This window comes from Panthera pardus, unplaced genomic scaffold (genome assembly GCF_024362965.1).
Source record: "Panthera pardus isolate Hobbes unplaced genomic scaffold, ASM2436296v1 HiC_scaffold_8, whole genome shotgun sequence".
NCBI lineage: Eukaryota > Metazoa > Chordata > Mammalia > Carnivora > Felidae > Panthera > Panthera pardus.
Window position 1 is genome coordinate 91,163,386 of NW_026527013.1, and position 21,979 is coordinate 91,185,364.

A 21,979-nucleotide genomic window follows, 5' to 3' on the forward strand; every position below is an offset into this window, starting at 1 on the left:
GCAAATGAAAATCTATTAACTGTGTTCTATGTACAGATATGGTGCTGTATGTACCTATCTTCTTTGGTACCCAAAGCAATAACCCACTTATGCACTAGACTTTCTTGACTTCTCAAAGCAACCACAAAGAAGCAAAATTTGCCACACAAAATATGCCCCGACACATATTATTTTAAATTTGTTATTTTTAAGAAATTGCAAACACAGGAAGAAATCCAAGAACCAAGCAGAAATTAGCCTTTTGTAAGAACATATACATGTATAAGGGAAATCTCCATTTGTTTTTTTGTTTGTTTTTTGTTGTTGTTGTTGTTTTGAGAGAAAGAGTGCATGAGCAAAAGAGAGCGGCAGAGAGAGAGAGAGAGAGAGAGAGAGAGAGAGAGAGAGAGAATCTTAAGCAGGGGCCATGCTCAGCATGGAACCTGAAAAGGGGCTCAATCCATGACAATGATCTGAACCAAAATCAAGAGTTGGATGCTCAACCGACTGAGTCACCCAGGCACACATGGAAATCTCCATTTGGAAGAGTATCTCCCTGATGTGCCAAGACAAGGGCGAGACTTTAAATCTCTAGAAACTCGTATTAAAAGAGAAGACAACCAAATACTTAAATCTGCATAACAACCTTACCCTTGCTTATTGTGCCTTTCCTAATAGGCTCCTATAACTGACACCCCAACCCCAAACACCTTCTTTTGTCTTTAGCTGAAGATGGTATTTAAGGTGATGGCTTCAACCATTTTGGGCAGTTATTCAGTTTTCCTTGGTCCCTCCCATGTACACAGGAAGTATACATGTTATTAAACTCTTGTTATTCTAGTGTTAATCTGTCTTACACCAATTTAATTATTAGACCAGCCAGAGAACCTCAAAGGGAAGAAGGGAAAACTCTTCTGCCCCTCCCGTCCTTCCTAGGGTTTCTCTGCCACACTTGCCAAAATCATTCACAGTGCTGTGTCTGAGTTAGTGTGGTCATTGCCATCCCTGAACAAACAGCTCTGCATAATGTAAGAGGCATAGGCAATACGCTTCAGCTATTTTTCTCTGTTGCCCTTGAAACCTCATCCCACAGTGATCACGAGGCAGACAAATACAGAAAGATTACCAGAAATATTTTTGAATTTGGAGTTTCAAAATATGCTATTTTAATTCACTGTTGATATATCAAGTACCATATCAATTACTTCAATAAACCTGGATCTTTTTCTCTTCTAAGACCTTCCACAAATATATATAGGCTTAGGAAGATTATGGTAGAATCTTAAGTGTTTGTTAGTTTCTCTTTGTTTTGAAGAGATCATGTCTTTTCAACAAAAAAAAAATCTCCAAACTATTCTCAGGAATATGAAAAATGAACTTTTACTATCCCTCTAATATAAAATTATGGAATGGTGATACTTCCATTACAAATAACCACATAAAGTATCACTTACTCATCCTTTCTTCCACAGATGGCCAATTTCTTAACAAAACTTAATTTTTTTAGTTTGAGACATGAAATTGCCATTTTAGTAAGTTAAGATGTGTAATATAGACAATTTTGTATTATTCAAACTAATACATTCAGAAGCAATATTTCTGACCAGATATTTTGATCTTTATCTTTCTCCCATTTTTCCATTTCTCAGTTTAGGTTTTTGTTTTGTATTGATATAATTTATATATGCTTTATATTTTTTTTAACTTTTCTATTTCAAGATAACTGTAGACTCACGTACAGTTGTAAGAAACAACAGAGACAAAAGATCTAAAATGGAGTCACCTGTGCTAAGCCTCAAGCCAGCAAACCAAGACTTAGTATCTAACCTAATTGCAGTTTCAGCCTTTCCCAGGAATGTGACATTTAACCAGTCATTCTGAAATGACTTGATCAGTACTAATGAAGTCATCTGCATGCCCTTCCCCCAAAGGAAGGTGATCTTGACTGACACAATCTTTTGTTAGAAAACTTTCTCTTTCTGTCCTCTTCTGCGGATAAAAACCTTTCATTTATACAGCTCTTTGGAGATCCTTTCTATTTGTAGATGAGATGCTGCCTGATTCATGCTTCAATGAATAAACCCAATCAGATCTTCAAATTCACTCAGTTAAATTTTACTTTTCAACATACTCTTCATCTAGTGTTCCCCAAGAAAAACATCTTGAAAACTACAGTACAATATCCCAATCAGGAATTTAACATTTAACATTTATCTGTCAATGTTATTTTACATGCACTCACGTGCATGTGATTAGTTCTAAGCAACATTATCATCTCTGTACCTTCATGTGACCAATCATGATACATAACAATTCCGCCACAGGGATCCTTTGGTGCTACTCTTCATAGCCACAGCCACCTCTTTCCTTGCCCCTTGCTTTTCCTCTCCTCTCCTCCCTATCCCTTAACCCTGAAAACCATAATCTGTTTTATGTCATGAATTTTATCATTTCAAGAATACTTATATAAGCTAATTCATAATGTGATGTGACCTTTTTGGATTGGCTTTTTTCACACAGCATAATTTATCTGGAAATTCATCTGGGTTGTTGTGTATATTACCAGTTCTTTCCTAGGTAGTATTCCATGGTATAAATATTCCACAGTTTAATCATTCACACGTTGAAGGATATCTGGGGTTGTTTCAGTTTTGAACCATTACAAATAAAGCTGCTAAAACATTTGAATACAGGTTCTGAGTGAACAAAATTTTCTTTATTCTCAGATAAATGCCCAAGAGTACAATTGCTAAATTATATGGGTAACTGCATGTTTAGTTTTCCAGAAACTGCAAAACTGTTTTCCAGAGTGCCCTACCATTTTACATTCCCACCAACAATCTACGAGTTATTCAGTTTCTCTGCATCTCACCAGCATTTGGTTTCATTATTTTTTAATTTTATTTTAGCAATTCTGATAGATGTGTAGTGATATCTAATTGTAGTTTAATTTAGTTCTTTCCTGATGGCGAATAATACTGAACAACTTTTCATGTGCTTACTTGCTATCTGTATATCCTTTTTGACAAACTGTTTGTTCATGTCTTTTGTCCATTCTAATTGTTTTGTTTTTTACTGAGTTTTTAGTTTTAGGATACTAAGTCCTTTGTCTGGATAAGTTTGCATATAATTATTCCCCAGTTTGTAGCCCATCTTTTCATCCTCTTCACATGGCTTTCAGAGAGCAAAAGTTTTTAGTTTCGATGAAGCCTAATTTATAATTTTTTCTTTCCAAGGATTGAGGTTTTAGTATCAAATGTAAGAACTCTTTGCCTAGGCACAGATCCTAAAGATTTTCTCCTGTGTTTTCTTCTCAAAGTTTTATAGCTTTACATCTTACATATAAGTCTATGATCCATTTTTGTTAATTTTTATATGGTGTGAGGTTTAAGTCAAGGGTCCCCCCCTCACCCCTGCACCTGTGGATATCCAAATGCTCCAGCACCATTTGTTGAAAGTTCATTCTTCCTTCACTGAATTGCTTTGTATCTTCATCAAAAATAAGCTGGGCATATTCGCGTAAGTCTATTTCTGGGTTCTCTATTGTTTTCATTGATTTATGAGTCTATCCTTCAGCCAGTATACCACAGCAGTAGAGTAAACTTTGATAGCAGACGGACCTGTTCTTCTCACTTTATTCTTTATCAAAATTGTTTTAGCTCTTCTAGGGCCTGTGTCTTTCCATATAAATTTTAGAATAGCTGTCTCGTCTATGTCCGCAAGAAAACCCTACTGTAATATTTATATATTTATAGGAAGTGCCTTATATCTACATACACATCAGTTTGGAAAGAAATGACATCTTTACTATGTTGGGTCTTCTAATCCATGAACATACCATGTCTCTTCAATTACTCAGCCTTGATTTCTTTCATGACCATTTAATAATTATCACCATACAGATCCTATGTATGTTTTATGAAGTGTATACCTAAGTATTACCTTATTTGTAGTGATCACAAATGGTATTAATTTTAACTTAACTATTTACATTTTGGGTTGTGCATGTTTATTGTTACTGTGTAGAAATGTAATTGATCTGGTAACTTGTGACCTTTCTAAATTCAATTATTAGTTCTAGAAGACTGTAGATTCCTTAAGATTTTCACTTGATCCTAGCCAAAAGGCTGAGAAGTGATCCTTAAGATTTTCTACATAAAAAAGTATGCTACTGATAAATAGATATAATTTTATTTCTTCTTTTCTGATCTATGTGCCTTTCTTTTTCTTGCCTTCTTATAATGACTAGAAGCTCTATACTTTGTTGAAAAGAGTAGGAAGAGCAGACCTCCTTACCTTCCTTATTCCCAGTCTTAGGGAGAAAGCATTCAGACTTTCACTATTAAACATGACATTAGCTGTAGGGTTTCTGCAGATGATTTTTATCAAGTTGAGGTAATATCCCACCATTCTTGACTTGCTGAGAGGTTTTTTAGTTTTGGGGTTTTGGTTTTTTTTAATCACCAATGGGTGTTGGATATTGTCAAATGTTTATTCTCTGTCAGTTGATATTATCACACAGTTTTTCTTCTTTACCTTGTCGATACAGTGAATTATACTGACTGATTTTCAAATGTTGAGCTAGTCTTACCTAGCTGAAACAAATCCCACTTGGTCATGGTATAGCATTCTTTTTTTTTTTTTTTTTTTAACATTTATTTATTTTTGAGACAGAGAGAGAGCATGAACAGGGGAGGGTCAGAGAAAGAGGGAGACACAGAATCTGAAACAGGCTCCAGGCTCTGAGCTGTCAGCACAGAGCCCGATGCGGGGCTCGAACCCACGGACCGCGAGATCATGACCTGAGCCGAAGTTGGACGCTTAACTGACTGAGCCACCCAGGCGCCTCGGTATAGTATTCTTTTTATACATTGCTGGATTTGGTTTGCTAATACAGTTGACCCTTCAACAATATGAAAGGGATGCCAACACCTTACACAGGCAAAAGTATATGTATGACTTTTTTTTTTTTAAGACCTTACTTTTAAGTAATCTCTATACCCAACATGGAGCTCAAATTCACAACCCCGAGATCAAAAGCTGTATGCTCTACTGACTAAGCTAGCCAGGCACCCCCTCTGTATAACTTTTGACTCTCCAAAAACTTAACTACTAATAGCCTACTGTTAACTAGAGGCTTTACAGGTAACATAGTCAATTAACACATATGTATTATACACCATATTCTTACAATACAGTAAGCTGGAGAAAAGAAAACGTTAAGAAAATCGTGGGTGCCTGCTTGGGACTCAGCCTCTCTCTTTCCACTGATCATGCTTTCTCACTCACTCTCTCAAAATAAATAAATAAACTTAAAAAAGAAATGCTTCCAAGTTTTTCACTGGTTTACTTCAATCCAGGGAACAGGGCTCAATCAATAATATGGAAATAGTATATAATCTATATAAAATTGGGATGCCTGGGTGGCTCAGTCGGTTGAGTGTCCTACTCTTGATTTCAGCTCATATCTCGACCTCATGGTTCTTGAGATTGAGCCCCACACTGGGCTCCGCACTGATTGTGCAGGCCTGCTTGGGGTTCTCCCTCTCTCCCTCTCTCTCTGCCCCTCCCTCACTCACACGCCCATGCTTGCTCTCTCTCTCTCTCTCTCTCTCAAAATAAATAAGTGAACTTTATTTTTTTTTCCAATATATGAAATTTATTGTCAAATTGGTTTCCATACAACACCCAGTGCTCATCCCAAAAGGTGCCCTCCTCAATACCCATCCCCCACCCTCCCACCCCCCATCAACCCTCAGTTAATAAGTGAACTTTAAAAGAAAGTCCGAGAAGTGAACATACACAGTTCAAAGCCAGTGTTGTTCAAGGGTCACCTGTATGCTACCGAGGAATTTTTACTCTCAGTCTATGAAAGATATTGGTGTACATTTTTTTTCATATTGTCTTTGTTGTCTAGTTTGGGTATCAAAAAATACTAGCCTCATAAAATGAGTTGGAAAATGGTCCTTAATCTGTGGTAAAGAAGAGAAAGTATTCTTTTTCCTGGAAGAGATTATATAAATCCGTGTTAATTCTTCTTTAAATGTCTGGTAGAATTTTTCATTAAAATCATTTGGGCCTGGGGATTTCTTTCTAAGAGCTGTGAAGTCACAAAATATTAGTGATTACAGGGCCATTCAAATTGTCTATCTCACCTTAGTTGCGTTTGGCAGTTTGCTGTTATTAAGCAGTTTATCTCAAACTTTTTAAATTTAGGAGTGTAAAATTTTTTGCAGTATTCCCTTATTATCTTTTTAAGGCCTGCAAGATTTATAGTGATATCCTTTAATTCATTCTTGCTATTTTGATTTGGTGTGTATTTTTGCTAGTCTTGCTAATTTTATTGACTTTTTTGAAAAACCAGCTTTCTGTTTCACTGATTTTCTCTATTATTTTCCTATTTTCAATTTCACTAATTTCTGCTCTTACCTTTTTATTTACTTCTGTTTGCTTTGATTTTATTTTGCTCTTCTAGTTTCTTGAGATAGAAACTTGTATTATTGGTTTGAGACCTTTCCTCATTTTTTAATTTATAATTATTTTTCATGTTTATTTTTGAGACAGAGAGAGAGAGACATAGGTGAGTGGGAGAGGGGCAGAGAGAGAGGGAGACACAGAATCTGAAGCAGGCTCCAGGCTCTGAGCTGTTAGCAGAGAGCCCGACACGGGGCTTGAACTCACAAACCGTGAGATCATGACATGAGCCAAATCATGACCTGAGTCAAAGTCAGGATGCTTAATTGACTGAGCCACCTAGGTGCCTCGGACCATTCCTCATTTCTAATGTAGATATTTAATGCTATAAGTTTCCCTCAGCACATCTTTAGCTGTATCCCAAAATGTTGACAGTGTTTTTGTGTTCCTTTAGTTATATGTGCTTTTCATTTGAAACTTCATGATCCAAGGATTATTTAAAAGTCTATTGACTCCCACATGCTTAGAGATTTTCTCATTGTCATCTTTTATTTGTTTCTAGTATGACACTGCTGTAGTCAGGGAAAACACACTTTATGGCTTCAATTCTTTTAAATTTGTTGAGGTTTGTTTTATGGCCCAGGATATGATATTGGTGAATGTTTAAAGTGGATTATGCTGTTGTTGCATAGAGTGTTTTATAAATCTCAATTAGATTCTATTGGTTGACTGTATTGATTAGATCTTCTATATTCTAGCTTATTTTTTGTCTAGTAGTTTTATCAGTACTAAGAAGGGGGTGTTGAAGTCTTCAACTGTAACTGTTGAATTAATTTTTCTATTTTTCCCTTCAATTCTCTGACCTTTCACTTCATATATTTGAAGGCTGTTATTGGGTGCACACACATTTAGGATCAAGATGTCTTCCTGGTGGATTGAAACTTTTATCATTATGTATTATTCTTTTTATAATAACTTTCTTTGTTCTGAAGTCTAAATTTCCAGATATTAATGTAGCCATTTTTAAGTTAATGTTTGCATGGTGTATCTTTTCTCATCCTGTTACTCTACCTATGTTGTTGAATTTGAATTAAGTTTCTTTGGAACAGCATGTAGTTGGTTCATGTGTTTTTTTAATCCACTGTTAATTCCTCTTATGATGGATATATTTAAACTATCTTTAAGATAATTAATGATAGCAGTTAAGTCCACCATTTTACCTGTTTACTATTTGTTGTCTCTAGTTCTCATTCTCCTACTTTTTAAAAAATTTTTTTTTTTTTTACATTTATTCATTTTTGAGACAGAGAGAGACAGAGCACAAGCCGGGGAGGGGCAGAGAGAGAGGGAGACACAGAATCTTAAGCAGGCTCCAGGCTCTGAGCTGTCAGCACAGAGCCTGATGCAGGGCTTGAACTCACAAATTGCTAGATCATGACCTGAGCCAAAGTCGGTCACTTAACTGACTGAGCCACCCAGGCACCCGGTAAATTCTATTATTCTATCTCCAGATACACTGATTCTATTCAGTCATCTCCACTTAATGAGACTGAGCGCATCCGCTGTGACTTCTATTTCTGCTGTTGTATCTTTCAGTTCTCTCATTTCATTTGTTTTTGTAACTTCTACTTCATTGCTGGTATTAGCTATTTTTTTCTTTTGTTTCAAGAGAATTTGAAATTTTTAGGGCAGCTGTTTCAAAATCCATGTCAAATAATTCTAACATCTGATTTATCTCAGTGTTGGTATCAGTTAATTAATGATTTTTTATTCATTCAAGTGGTGATTTTCTTGATTACTGGTGTGACAAGTGACCTTTTACTGTATCCTGGACATTTTGTCTAGTATGCTAGGAGAATGGGTCCTATTTAAACCTTTTTAGCAAGCAGTTACCTTGTCTGGCCTACTTTGTGAGCTGTGGTTCCAGGGGCAGTTTCATATTCAGAGACTTTGTGTATTAGTTTGGTCAGCATGGTTTATCTGGAGCTGTCAGTACTTCTATTGGCCTCTGTGTCTGCTACCTGAGGAAGTGCAAGTGGTTTCTAAAAGGTCAGACCACCAGGTATCTCTTGCTAGAGGCAGCGTGTGGTGGTTTCCCCTACCTGCGCCCTCTAGCTGTGCTAGTGTCTCTGATCAGAAGATGTCAGTTGCCAGAGTACCGGTCTAAAGAGGCTTCCTAGACCAAGAAGCTTGTTGTGACTGGGTCTCATCCTGTTCCTCCTTCTTGACCCAATTGGAGAGAAGAGCCTCAGGCTCACAGGGACAAAGGAGCTTCCCAGATGGGGCCACATTACTTCTTTAATATGGCTGATAAACAAAGAATTTAAAAAATTCATTTCAAATCTTACCAAAACTTTATGACAGAGTGAGGATTAAAACTTAGGTCTCCGGCAATAAGCCGATGGCTCCATTTATTAAATAAATAGTATCAGAAGCAAAGCATAATTATTAAAATATTAACTTGCTGTCTGTTTTCCTAACATAACTAGAACAGACACCAATACATTTTAGACAGTTTTTCAACAAATACTGATATGAACAGTTTGCCACCTGACTAATATTCTAGGTAAACAGAAAAATCAATTACCACACAGGCCAAGTATTTCAGCAGACTAACAGAGAAATGCAGTTTAAACACCAACAACACTGTTAGTCTCAGCAACATATTAACAGACTCCTCAGAAACTCAATTTTTTCCTGCGCTAAGATAAGACCTAAACGTCAGAAGGATAATATGTATTTTCCTGATATAGCTGAGTAAATGGTAGTTATTGTTTGCAATATCAAAACAATATCCATCCTACGGGGTAAAATTTCTAAAATTTCTTAATACTTACCATCTGGTTTCTTTTGTGTTAGGCTTGACTGTGGCTTGTCCCCAATATTTTATATCCTTTTGCCAAATGAATTTGTAATGCTTTTGCGAAGTTGTGTTGAATCCGACACAAATTAGAAACTGGACCAATATCTACCACTACCCACTCTTTTATGAAATCAGTTTAAAGTGAACACTACACCCAGCCTTGAAAGGGAAAATACGTTTCACAAGATCATCTGTGTGCAGAGGTGGGCAGGGCAACTGGCACTACTTTGCTTTGTGATTGGAAGAGAGAACTTCAGGCTTAGGATTTATATGCATAGGGGACCCAAAAGTAGTTTTGAAAAATAATTTTCATACCAATGGATTTAAATATGTTAAACACTAGAGAATCATGTATAACACTGACACAACTATTAAATCAATTTACAAATTAAATAAGATCTAAAAGACTTTAAAATCAATAATGTTAGCTGAATGGGACATATGTTGTCACTGAACTTGAATCTCCAGTTGAATTTCTATTTGTGAATATAGAACACAGTTCTTTGAGAGTTGAGTATGCCTTTTATATGAAATCAGGGGATGAGATGTGAGACCTACTTCCTTCTAGCTCATACCTTGCCCAAATAATTACATGGCCCAGGACAGCATGCAGTCCTGGCATGGGTAGGACTTACTGAGGTTACACCCACTTACTCCCACTGATTTTGAACAGATGATCTAAAACCAAGTAAGTACAGGGGCAGGATCATCATGTGACAAAAACAGCCTTCCACCATGGGGGGAGGGAAGTGGGGACAGTTTAAAATCTGGATTTACATGCTTTACCCACCTTTGCCCAGATAGCAGCTGACAGTCCAAGAACAGGGCTGATGGCCAAAATCACAAGGGTTAGCTTCCAACCACGTGTAAATCCCACTATAAAACCGATGAAAAATGTTGCCATTGACTGAAAGAACATTCCAATTTTGTCACCAATTCCTTCATTAATTTTGGAGACATCACTAAAAGAACAGACAGTGTTAGAAATAAATGTTAGAATTGTGAGCACAGAACTTTTCTCCTGAATCCAGTTAGTTGTGTTGTTTTAAGTGCAGGGTAATTAGTTTACATCTACAATTTTGCTTGGAAACGTCCTCAGAAAGTGCCATGTTGTTGCTCTACTGAACCACTCTCAGAGGACTTTGGGAGTCTGGCAGGTCTCCCTCATTGCTAGTCATGCAAATCCCCTCATGCCCTGCCTGGGTGGTGGGAACAAAAGAATACATAAGACATGGTTGCTGCTCAGAAGGAATTTAGCCTTCTAATTACTCCTGAGTTATGCACTAACATCTCTGAGCAGATCTGATGGCATCCCTTTTGATGTAAGTGAGAACAAGAACCGTGTCCGCGTTAGACACAAAACCTGGTACTTACTCCGTGAGCCGGGTGTTAAGCTCTCCAACATCATGCACATCAAACCAGCCTACCTCCTGTCGCATTATAGCATGAAAAAATTGTTTTCTGATTTTGAGTATTTGCCTTCCAGCTGCCAGGCACCAGAATGAAACCTGGATGTAAGCAGCAACCAGCACACCAGCACCGATCCCACTGTAATAATAGGCATACCTGCAAAGCAACAAGAACACTACACGTACACTGTTTTCTGGTCACCACAGCTTTCCCAAACAGACTAATAATACTTATGTTTTCAGTCATCTGGCTATCTTTCCATCCTTGACAAATAAGGAGGGGTTGTAACAAACAGATTTGATGGTCGGCATCCAACTATGTCTATGCCAACCAACGTGGTGGGTTGGTTAGGAGTGTGGTTTCTGCTTTGGCTCAAATCCCAGCTTTTCACTTATCTGCTGTGTAATCCTGGGCAAGGTGCCTAACCTTTCTAAACCTTTTCTAATTGGTGAAGCACAGGTAAGAATAATAATGCCACAGTGCATGATATGCACTTGGGTCGGTGCCTGGAACACAGTAAGCTTCAGAGTATATTCCAGTTACTGTGAAAGACTTGTGTGGTGCCTTGAGGCATCCCAGCATCAAGTAAGACCTACCACTGCACTCCTGTCTACTTCTATTGCCTCAGGATCCTTGATGAGCACTTTGAGGTGGTTTCTGCACCTTGGAGAATAGAAAGAAGTGACAGAACCTGTCAGAAAGTGGAACCAAGACATGGAAATTGTCTCCTGACCTTGGGCCAACTAATCTGGCAGAACGTAAATGCCAAATAAAAAGTATTTTTATACTGTCTGCCCAACTAGGCTTTGTGAGTTATCCTAAAATGCTTAATGAATCAAATATCACTTCTTCCCGTTCAAACTCTAACAATAAAAAAAAATGACCATCTTCTAAAATCAGACTCTTGATTATCTAGAAACAGTGAGTTTATGTCTTTTTGCTCTGAGACTTTATATTTTAAAAAGGCAAACAACTCTCACACTTTACTACGCAAATTCTTTTTAGGTTAAAGACAGACATTCTACATGAAATAGGAGTTACAATATTCCCATTTTTTAATGTGCACTACTTGCTGTCTTCAAATAAAAAGGCTGGTATGAACCTTGAAGAAGTTACAAAAATAGCCATGAAATAACCAGGTAGTCATGGATGTTACTGTTTACACCTCTGTGTGTTCAGCCCAGCAGGAATCGTGGTAAAAACATCTTCCCCAACCTATACCTTGGGATTACAACGTACTTATCTGGGAAGATATAATTACAATACTAAATTTTAGTTAATAAATAATTTAGCAATTATTATCCAAGTGTTAATGATATAGCAAGAAACAGCCAAAAAGAAACCACATTTTGGGGCGCCTGGGTTGCTCAGTCGGTAAAGCGTCCGACTTCGGCTCAGGTCATGATCTCACAATTTGTGGATTTGAGCCCCGCTTCAGGCTCTGTGCTGACAGGCTGGAGCCTGCTTCTGATTCTGTGTTTCCCTCTCTCTCTAAGCCCCTCCCCTGCTCGTGCTCTGTCTCTTTCTCTCTCTCTCAAAAATAAACATTAAAAAAAAAAATCGATTTAACAAGTACAATGCTTGAAAAGGACTTAACGTATTCTAAACAATCAGTCCATGTTAATTCAAACAAAATATACTTATATTTAAACATTTGTAAGATGATTATAAGACACTGTTTCATTTTCCTCAGTATAAAAAAAATGCTTTTCCCTAGGAATATTTAAAGGGCTTGCTTCTTATCTTTCAACATATGATCAAGATTCTCTATTTTCTTCAAATCTAACAGATGATTTACAGGATGATAGTAAAACAATAAAACAAACAATATGTTCGTTATCTTCTGATTAACAAACCCATACCTTTGGACATCTTTCATAAGCTGTTCTGGGGACCAAACTTCAAGATATATAAATCATTAACAAGAGCACCCTGAGATGAATAAAGGTCAGAGGGACTATATCTACACTGGGATGTTTTATTTCATTATTTAGAATTTGGTGCTGTGTTAAAGAAAAAAAATTGTGTTGACTGGTCTCATCATCATATCATGACTAGAAAAGTACAGGAAGCAAACTATTACAAAGCCATTGAAATTTGTGATTCTTAATTTAAGCACATTAAAAAAAACACTTTGAAATCCTCTAATCTCATTGTGTATGATATTCTATATTTACAAGGCATAAATAAATCTAATCTAGGCTTAACCTTAATTTTAGTTCATCTCATGCAGAAAATTCTTTTCTTAAAAAATAAAAAATTTTATGGGGTGCCTGGGTGGCTCAGTTGGTTAAGCGTCCGACTTTGGCTCAGGTCATGATCTCATGGTCCGTGAGTTCGAGCCCCGTGTCGGGCTCTGTGCTGACAGCTCAGAGCCTGGAGCCTGCTTCAGATTCTGTGTCTCCCTCTCTCTCTGACCCTCCCCCGTTCATGCTCTGTCTCTCTCTGTCTCAAAAATAAATAAAACATTAAAAAAATTTTTTTAATAAAATAAAATAAAAAATTTTACACTATATCCTCCTAGAAAACTAACAGTGGTATTGTTCTCCAGTTTGACTCTTTATTCTAATAATTCAAAATTTTAAACACTGCTATAATTGGTTACAGAAAAGCTTAGGAAAACACTGCTATAATTGGATACAGAAAAGCATAGTAAGGAAAATGTCTAATTACGTGGTCATTTCCTCCTCCAGACGGTTGATGAAATATGAATCGTTGACAATACCTAGATCGCCATAAAACAAACATATACCATTATGTCTCTCTGTTCTCCATTAAAAATAAGCATATAAAAATGAATCAAACTTGTGCTACTTAATAGTTTACACAAAAATTGGTCAAACTGATGTTTGAATTGTAAGTATCATGGCATCCATTCAAATCCTTCACTGTTGGCCGTTGCAACCACACACACACTTAATTCAGTGAAGCTGACTTGCAAGAAGAAACTCATATTTATTAAGAAGTAATCTATCAGCTGGATTATTGGCGTCCATGAATTAAAATATTTTATGAAATATCACTCTAAGGTGACAGAGAGAAAACTCTTTTCTAAGGCCTCTGTCCTGATAAATAAGTATCAGCACATACACACTTGATACTAAAGCACTTAGTGCTTACAATCTAACGCTGCATTTCTCCAGCTTCTATTTTTATTTAAAAAACATAAAATATAAAAAATAATGTAATAAGCATGACTTTTTTTAAAGAAACAAACAACTCTCACATTTTACTAAGCAAATTCATTTTTAACACTACTGAGCAGTATTAGCAAATGTTGACATTTTTAGATAACGTACATTAAAATTTTACCACACACACACACACACACACACACACACCCTTACTGTTAAAAATTTCAGTATGTACTTTTTCAGAGTTTTTTTTTTTTTCTGTATGCATGTCTACTCACACATAAGTACACAAATCACAGCCCACATTCAGTGGCCAATCTTCTATGTCAGTTTGTGTGTATGTATGTCTCCATTTTTTCCAAGCTGCATCTATTTCAGTTGTTTCCAATATTTTACTATTATAAGCAATGCTGCACTAAACATATCTGTACACATATATTATATATGAATGTATGATATATATTTTTATAGGATAAATGATCATAATCAGGACTGCTGGATCAATGGGGAAGCACACTTCAAATCTTACAGTCTTTTCAAAAGTTATGTTATGTGAGGGGCTAGTTGAGAAGAGTTTGATTTTGACAGGGATGGGAAAGGGGAGGAAAGTTTTTGCAACAGGAGCAATGTGGACAAATGACCATGGAATATTTGAGGAAGGAGTCAAACAGTCTGGCTGGGGTGTAGGTGTGCTGTGTGGATGGGAGACAGTGGTTATGTGGCTGGAAAGATCATCTGGACCCTGCAGGCAGAGCGTATAAAACTAGTAGTCACTCAGTGGCTTGAGCAGAAGAGGACATGATTAGAGGTATGGTCTAGGATGACTTAGCTGCTAGCAATGTAGAAGATTAACTGAACTAGAGAGAGACCGAGCAACACGAGCTACTGCAATTATGTAAGCATAGAGGATCTAAATGAGAACAGAAAAGAAAGAAAGTACCCACAAGATTCAGAGAACAAGAAGTTACAGGTTCTAGCAACTGCTTGAACAACCAAGGCCTCAAGTCCAAGCATCTGGAGAGTGGTAGTATCATGGTGAGAATTAAGTTAGCCAAAAGAGCAGATCTGGTCAGACGTGAGAAGACTACTGGTTCAGTTTTGAAAATGTTTATTGTGGTACCTGCAACATTCAACTGAAGATGTCTAATAGGTATTTAGACTATAGCACTCCAGTTCTGGAAAGAGTTCAGGTCTGAAGATGTAGGAGTCATGGCTAGAGGCCACAGCTGAATTTGGAAGGAAAAAAGCCAACTCCTTAACTGTGACAACAGGGTGGCAGGTAAGCAAAAAGGAGTGACAGAGCACAGAAACCCAGGGAAAACTATATTTAGGGGTAATAAGGAAGTAATAAAAAGATGCAGAGATGTAGCAGAGAACCTTGATTGCTTCCTACTGATTATGGCAATGCAATAATGTGTCCACATTGATCTTTTAAGTCAGTTATGAGATTTCTTCTGCTCTATATTTTCAAGGATAAAATATTAAATAGCTGTGTGAAGATTTTTCTCCACATGTGTCTTAGAAGATCTCTCATTAGGGATTTTCAATCTTATTTATCTAGCCAGGAAATGCTTCTAAACGATATTTATTGTCGCCAGTGTATATTACTACCAAATCAAGATAAATTTTCAAATCTAACTAAAGGTCTGTTTTCTACTGTTTTCATTGCTACTACCAGTTTTCTCAATTCTAAAGGTAAGGAATCAAAAGAATTTCAAAAAATGTTCTTTGGGAACGGTGGCTTCTAGGGCCACAATCATTTTATACAGTCCATAAAGTAAAAAATTATGTTCAAGGTCAAAATTGACCCTTTTATGTTTGTGCACAACACTACACATGTGATATATACGTATCTATATATATATGGATATATATATAGAGAGAGATAGATATATACAGATATATATAGATATATATAGATTCAGTCATCAGAAATCAACCTTAGCAACAAGTGTCTTTTACTTGTGCTTCAGTAGTGTTAAAGTGTACCCATCAGCATAATGGAGCATTCAACTCATCTGAGAGAGATAATCTCTACTGACCAATGAAATAAAAATGCTATATTCTTTAGACTCCCTCCAACTAACTTTTATTTTCCTCCAATCAATTCTTATCATTTGAAAGTTCTCTGGCCCAGAGATTTTTCCTGCCTCTATGAGCTTCTCACAAAATTCTCATCCTTAGGCATGCCTTCACAAAATCAAAACTTTCAAGCTGAAATGATCTTAGAAGTCATATGGTCTAGTAATTTTCACTTATATGGGTCTCAGGGGTTACTGCCCAAACCAATAGTTATAAAGAAGAATATTTAAATAGTATCTAAACATTTATATTTTTTCCAGAGGGGAAAAGCTAGAAACTCTCTATATAACATATACATAGATATATGTGTGGATGTATAGATACATATAATATACAAATACACACACACGCGCGCGCGCATTAACAGTATCAGCCAAATAATGAATACAGGAAAGCCAAACATTTAAGCACAGCTTTTGTTTTAATAAAACATTTGCTTAGACTCTTGACTACTTTTTTCTCTTCCTCTGGCTTCCAGAACCTCATTCTCCTGGTTCCTCCACCACTGTGATCCTTCTCCTTGGCGTCATTCACTCCTCATGTTCTCCCTCCCACTACACACTGTTGTTTCCCAGAACTTCATGGTCTCTCCTAGGTGACCTTAGCCACTTCCACAACTGTAGAGACTTCCATATCTGGGCTGGAGTTATTCAAATTCTCTCCATCCTCAGAGTCAATGCTCTGGTTGAGGGTCCCATCAACCCTTACTTCTATACTATTAAGAGCTCCTAACTGGTTTATCTACTCAATCAGGTCTTTGCATTGTCATAAGATTTTATTTTTGCAAACAAAAATATAATCATACTGCTTCCATCAATAGCCTTCAATGACATTCGCTACATCAAGGATAAAGTCCAAGATCCCTAACATGTCATATTAGTGTCTTTGCAATCTTGTTACCATATCTACCTGACAGGATAACATCTTTGAAATGACAACCAATGAAATTCCAAACATTTTCTTTACCACCACACCTTTCCCATTTCAGTACTAGGACACTGTGCAGTCACTGTCTGGAGGGACGTCTGCTGCAGCATAAAAGAAAATAGTACCTAGGTTTCTTCTTGGCTTTTGTGCTCCTGAAGCCTTTGCCCTTGGGGATTAGAGAGGATACAGAGCATGACAAAGTATTCTGCTTAAATGTCATGAGACTGAGCCCCACCCTTTTAGACTAAAGAATATTTTCTACATACTGAGAAGATATTCAGTAGAGAAGTGATGACAGCTTTCTTCCTCCGAGATTTTATTCTTTCTCCTCCCTTTACCTGGCACACCTTTTACCACATTTTTTTCTTCTAGAAAAGATTCCTCCTCCATGAATGAGCCCAAATATGATCTCCTCTCAAATGGCTTACCCCTAGTAGAGTGATTCATCTTGTCAAGAACACATGACACATCACAAAATACATGACACATGTCACAGAGCACATAACACCAGATTAAATTTATTAAGTCAATGCTAGAGGTATGATAATCTCTATCTATCTCCTCTTTCCACTCCCATTCGTGTGAGTCCCTGCAGAACTGGACTGACTTAGCAATCTTTGTATGTTCAGTGCACAGCCTGCTCCATCTGCTATAACCCAGCCGAAAGGTTTACAAGTAGTTTCAGAGTCGCCACACACGCGGACCACTGCTCACAATATTCCATCCAATCGTTCTACTTAGTATATGAGTGTCTCATATATTATAAGATCAAAAAGAGATACAGTAAACCAGTACCTTGCCACCCAAGCAAGACTTCAAAGAAACCTCAACTCAACAGTGCCTACCACCATGACTAAGGACTCCATACCACTTAGGGATCATATTACATTGCATTTTTATCTGACCCAAATATCTAAGTACATTTAATAATTTTACCTACCGAACACTTAAAAACAGTATGAATAAAAAGAATGAAACATAAGTACATTTGTGGCTTCCTAACTGGTGAAATGAGATTGTATCATAAGGGTGATTTTCTGACCATCTTCCACAGAGTCTTTGTGCTAGGCACTATTCCAGACACCCGGGACACAACCTAAAATGAGGGAGTGACTTTTTTCTAATCTCGTTGGATTTCTGTGCAAGCAGGAAATGTTTTTACTTTCACGTCCTGAACTTCAAGTGATAGGGCACTCACTGTTGAAATATCTGTGATAGCTTTTCCCAGGAACTTCCTCTTTTCCCCCTTATTCCTCTATTCCCCTTTGAGAAGCTGTAATAAACAAGTAACCTAATAAATTAACAAGATCATTGTTGAGTAATAAATCTTATTGCATCAAGCAGCAATATACTATAGTGACTTTCAGGTGGGATGGGGACAAAAGTTCTTTCTTAGGGAGAACTGAATGATACAAAGCCGTTAGAGAGAGATGGGCAGGTTCGCAATGCCCCAAGCCAGGAAAGAGATGGGAGTGCTCACAGAACAGAGAAGGTTGCTGCAGGCGGGATGTGCTGAGTAGGCAATAAGCAATGAGAATGATGGGCAGGAGGGGCCCGGTCATATGGGCCATATTGGTCAATGTAAGGAATCTGCATTTATTCCATGCAATGGAAAACCACTGGGAGAAATGTGACCTGACTTGTGTTTGTAAAAGCTCACTGTGATGGTGTGTGGAGAACTGGATGCAGGTGGGCAAGAGTGGGGTTAGGATGTTAGACTCGTGTAGGCAAGCAATGAGGCTATCTCCAGGATAGGCTGTGGCCAGGGTTACACGTGATAGGCTATATGTGGAGTGACCTCGGCATTGCTGCCAGGTGGTAGCAGACCGAGACAATCAGGAGATCCTGGCTCTGGACTCCCCTCTGACACTGTCAACCAAGGAAGCCTCTCTGTGAGCTGTTTTACTTGGTGAAGTTCCATGAGAGACCTTATTCATATGATGGGTGGGGGGTTGGTGTCTGATTAAAGAGCTAGTAAACTGCATAGTTAAATGATCCACAAGGTGCATCCTAGCTCAAGAACACTATGAGACCAATTTTTACAATCTTCTGGCACCGGAAGTTCCATCAACCACATGCCAGAGAATTTGGACCTTTGGCCTTGGTGATTAATCCCTCAGGCATTTGCCCAGGGTAGGGCCTGACACTCAGAGAGGTTGGGCTTACTTCGGGTGACGGATGACTCCAGGAGCCACATTATCCTCCCGTGTGCTGTCTTCACACCCCTGACCTGCAGAGCTGTATCTCATGGCTGACCTGCCTGACATACCTGTAAGCAAATCTTAGGGAGAGAAAAGGCCAAGGGAAAAATTGCCACAATTTTAGACCAGTTTGAAAGCTGCTAGTACAGTGGACAAAACACCAGACTAAAAGGCTCTGCCAAATAGCAAGCAACTCCACTGTGACCACATCACTTCAGCTTCCCTGGCCTTCCTTTCTACAGCTATCAAATTATGGGTTTGGGCCAATTTCTAGGCTCTTTTTGCCTACAAAATTCTATGATTCAGTCTTTCATTAGGTTTATCCCATTTCTTAAGTTTCTAAAATAGGTCACATAGTATCTGTGTGTCTTTTTTTAGGCTGTCTTTATAGTATATGTTGGAGACAACATTGTAGCTAATTTAACTTTTTGATTGGAAAAAGCATTCTCCTGATACCAACCGCCCCCCCCCCCCAAAAAATCTGGCTGTTACACTATTACTCTAGCAAAACTACCCATATTTTAGTTTTAACTCAAACTTTAAAAACTGTCACACTAAACAGTACACTTCGAATATATTGTCAAAATTTCATACTCAGTTTTCCAGACATTTATCTCTAAAAACTGTTCCAATGAAATGGTTAGGGGCAGAGGAAAGCCTTGAGCAAATGAAAGAAAACAAATCCTTTATGAAAAATTGTATGAAATACTTAAAATTTAAATATTATCTAACATTCTAGTTTGGGACATACACATAATGCTGGCCTTGGGGGGACACATGGCAATATTTTCTTTGTGTACATCGAAGTCTTAAAACACACATTCAAAACCTGTACATGATTTATACAATCATAGTTTAAGCAGCAAAATACACATATTATTTTGAAGACAATTTTACAAATAGCTTTCCTGTCCCTCATGAGTTTCAGAGCAGGGGAACATAAATGTTAAGTATAATGAAAAATATGAAAATAAGCTCTTCCCACTTTGCCCCCTTTGTGTCTGAATGATGAACTTGTACTAGAATTTGAGTGGCTGTTTTCTCCATTCCTCAGTCCACAATCTGGTAGGAGACTAAACAGAACCAACCATAATATAGTTATGGAAAAAGGAAAAAGCCAGCAATGTGGATACACCATAAATGGAAACATTAGAGACAATAAATAGTCAAGAGTTTATTTAAAGAGTATCTCTGGGTGATAACCATCATAGGACATGACAAATACCCTCCATGTCCCTTAATTTCTGGATCAGAATGTTATCTTCAGTGTCTTTCTTTCTGGGTGTCCCTCTGTTTCCTTCAGTGCATGGGCTCGGGACCAGTCTGCATGGGTTCAAATCCTCATTACCATCTGAACGACCAGAGGCAATTTAAAGGTACGTAACCCTCTGGACACTTGACAGTTTCCTAATATGTCAAGTGTAGATAATAACCGTATCAATCTTATGTGCATGAAAGGAATAAAGGAGTCAATGCATGTAATGTACTAAGCACAGTGCCAAGCACATCTCAAATGCTTAATAAACATTAGCTTTAGTTATTGTAAATAATTCAGTCTTTTCTCAAGGCTTAAGTTTCCCACTCCTTCTACTCTTCCCTGTGTCCTATTCCAGAAGGTTTAACATTCCTTCCACTCAAATACTGCCAACCCTCTGTCCTTTTCTGTATGCCAAATTTACTCTTATTTCTTCAAATGCCTGGACGTCATTTACACTTGTACCCAACCAGTTACCTTAGACACAGCATATCTAAAATCGTAATTGTCTTTATCTGGTCTCACTTCCAGAGAATCATCAACCTCATGAGGAAAATGAGAACTCATAGAATACTACAGAAATTCAGCAGTGCTTAAGCTTTGTTCACCACAGTGGTATGGCAGGACCAGAGAGTTCCCTAGGCCCAAATCATCAGAGATTTTCAGACAAAGGAAAATTCTAACTATAAGATTACGATGGATGGGAGTAGGGTGTCAAGAAATCAGGTACACAACAAAAAGAACAGGACAAAGGCCAGTGTCTGATAATCAGGACAAGGCATCAGGAGAAGACCCCTACAATGAGTTTATTGTAGCAGCAGAGAAGGATCTGCTCAAAGTTTTTAGAGCTATCTAGTTAAATCCAATGTTTAGTGTAAAACAGCAAATCTAAGTCTCCTCTAGGCAAGAAATACTTCTTATCCAACAAGCAGGCTCTGGTACTTACGTCTACCCCCATGGAGAGGTAGTGAGGTTCTACAGGGGGAAAGGCAAAAAGAAGAAAGGTCAGAGAGTGTCAGGGGTCCTAGGAGTTCCATACATTGACTCTCCCTCCAGAAACATCAGAGAGCTCATTTGCCCACATCTCTAGGACCAGCATCAAAACCTTAAATCTGTCCCCCCAGATGATCTGATATCTGGAAATCCGAATCTGCAGACGAGCAGGTTAGTAACAGGGAACTGAGGGTCCCAGACTAAAAATTAAAGTAGAGATTGCATGCTGCCTTTGAGATGACATGGAAGGATATATAGCAGGGGAGTGGCAGTAATGGGTACTGATGAGAGAAGGTTTTTTACCTAATATTTATTTTAAAATAATTTTACTTGTTATACAGGACATGTTTATTTTGCGCATGAGAGAGGTACTATGCCAAACCTGGTTATACCTCCTCTTGGAACCCTCCCATGATTCTTATATGTGGAGTTGAGTGCCCTTCCTCTCTTTTCCCAAGCATTTTGGACATCTCTGTATCACAGCACTAATCATATCCAACTACATTTGTTGGTTTGCTTGTCCATTCTTATCACTACACTAAGTTTCTTGGGGGTTGGGAATGAATACTTAGGATGTGTACTATGACTGGCACAAGGAACACTTTAATGCAAATTTACTGACTGAATGAAGATGATAACCCCCTACTTAATTCCCCACCTCAGAGACTGGCAACCTCTTACTGGAATGAGAAAGTAAATGTTTTAGGCTTTGGGTACGATA

At 37.7% G+C, this 21,979-nt stretch overlaps 1 protein-coding gene across 4 annotated transcripts in view; it reads right to left on the reverse strand.

Moving 5' to 3' along the window:
* Positions 1 to 21,979, reverse strand: part of ABCB1 (ATP binding cassette subfamily B member 1) — a 237,249-nt gene that overhangs the window by 68,683 nt on the left and 146,587 nt on the right. For all 4 annotated transcript variants that reach the window (XM_019443186.2, XM_053896940.1, XM_053896939.1 and 1 more), the window contains 3 exons: positions 13,340 to 13,391; positions 10,631 to 10,822; positions 10,047 to 10,218 (listed from right to left, as the gene is read on the reverse strand). In XM_019443186.2, the coding sequence (XP_019298731.2) occupies positions 10,047 to 10,218; positions 10,631 to 10,822; positions 13,340 to 13,391 (416 nt within the window). The remainder of the gene's footprint in view (positions 1 to 10,046; positions 10,219 to 10,630; positions 10,823 to 13,339; positions 13,392 to 21,979) is intronic.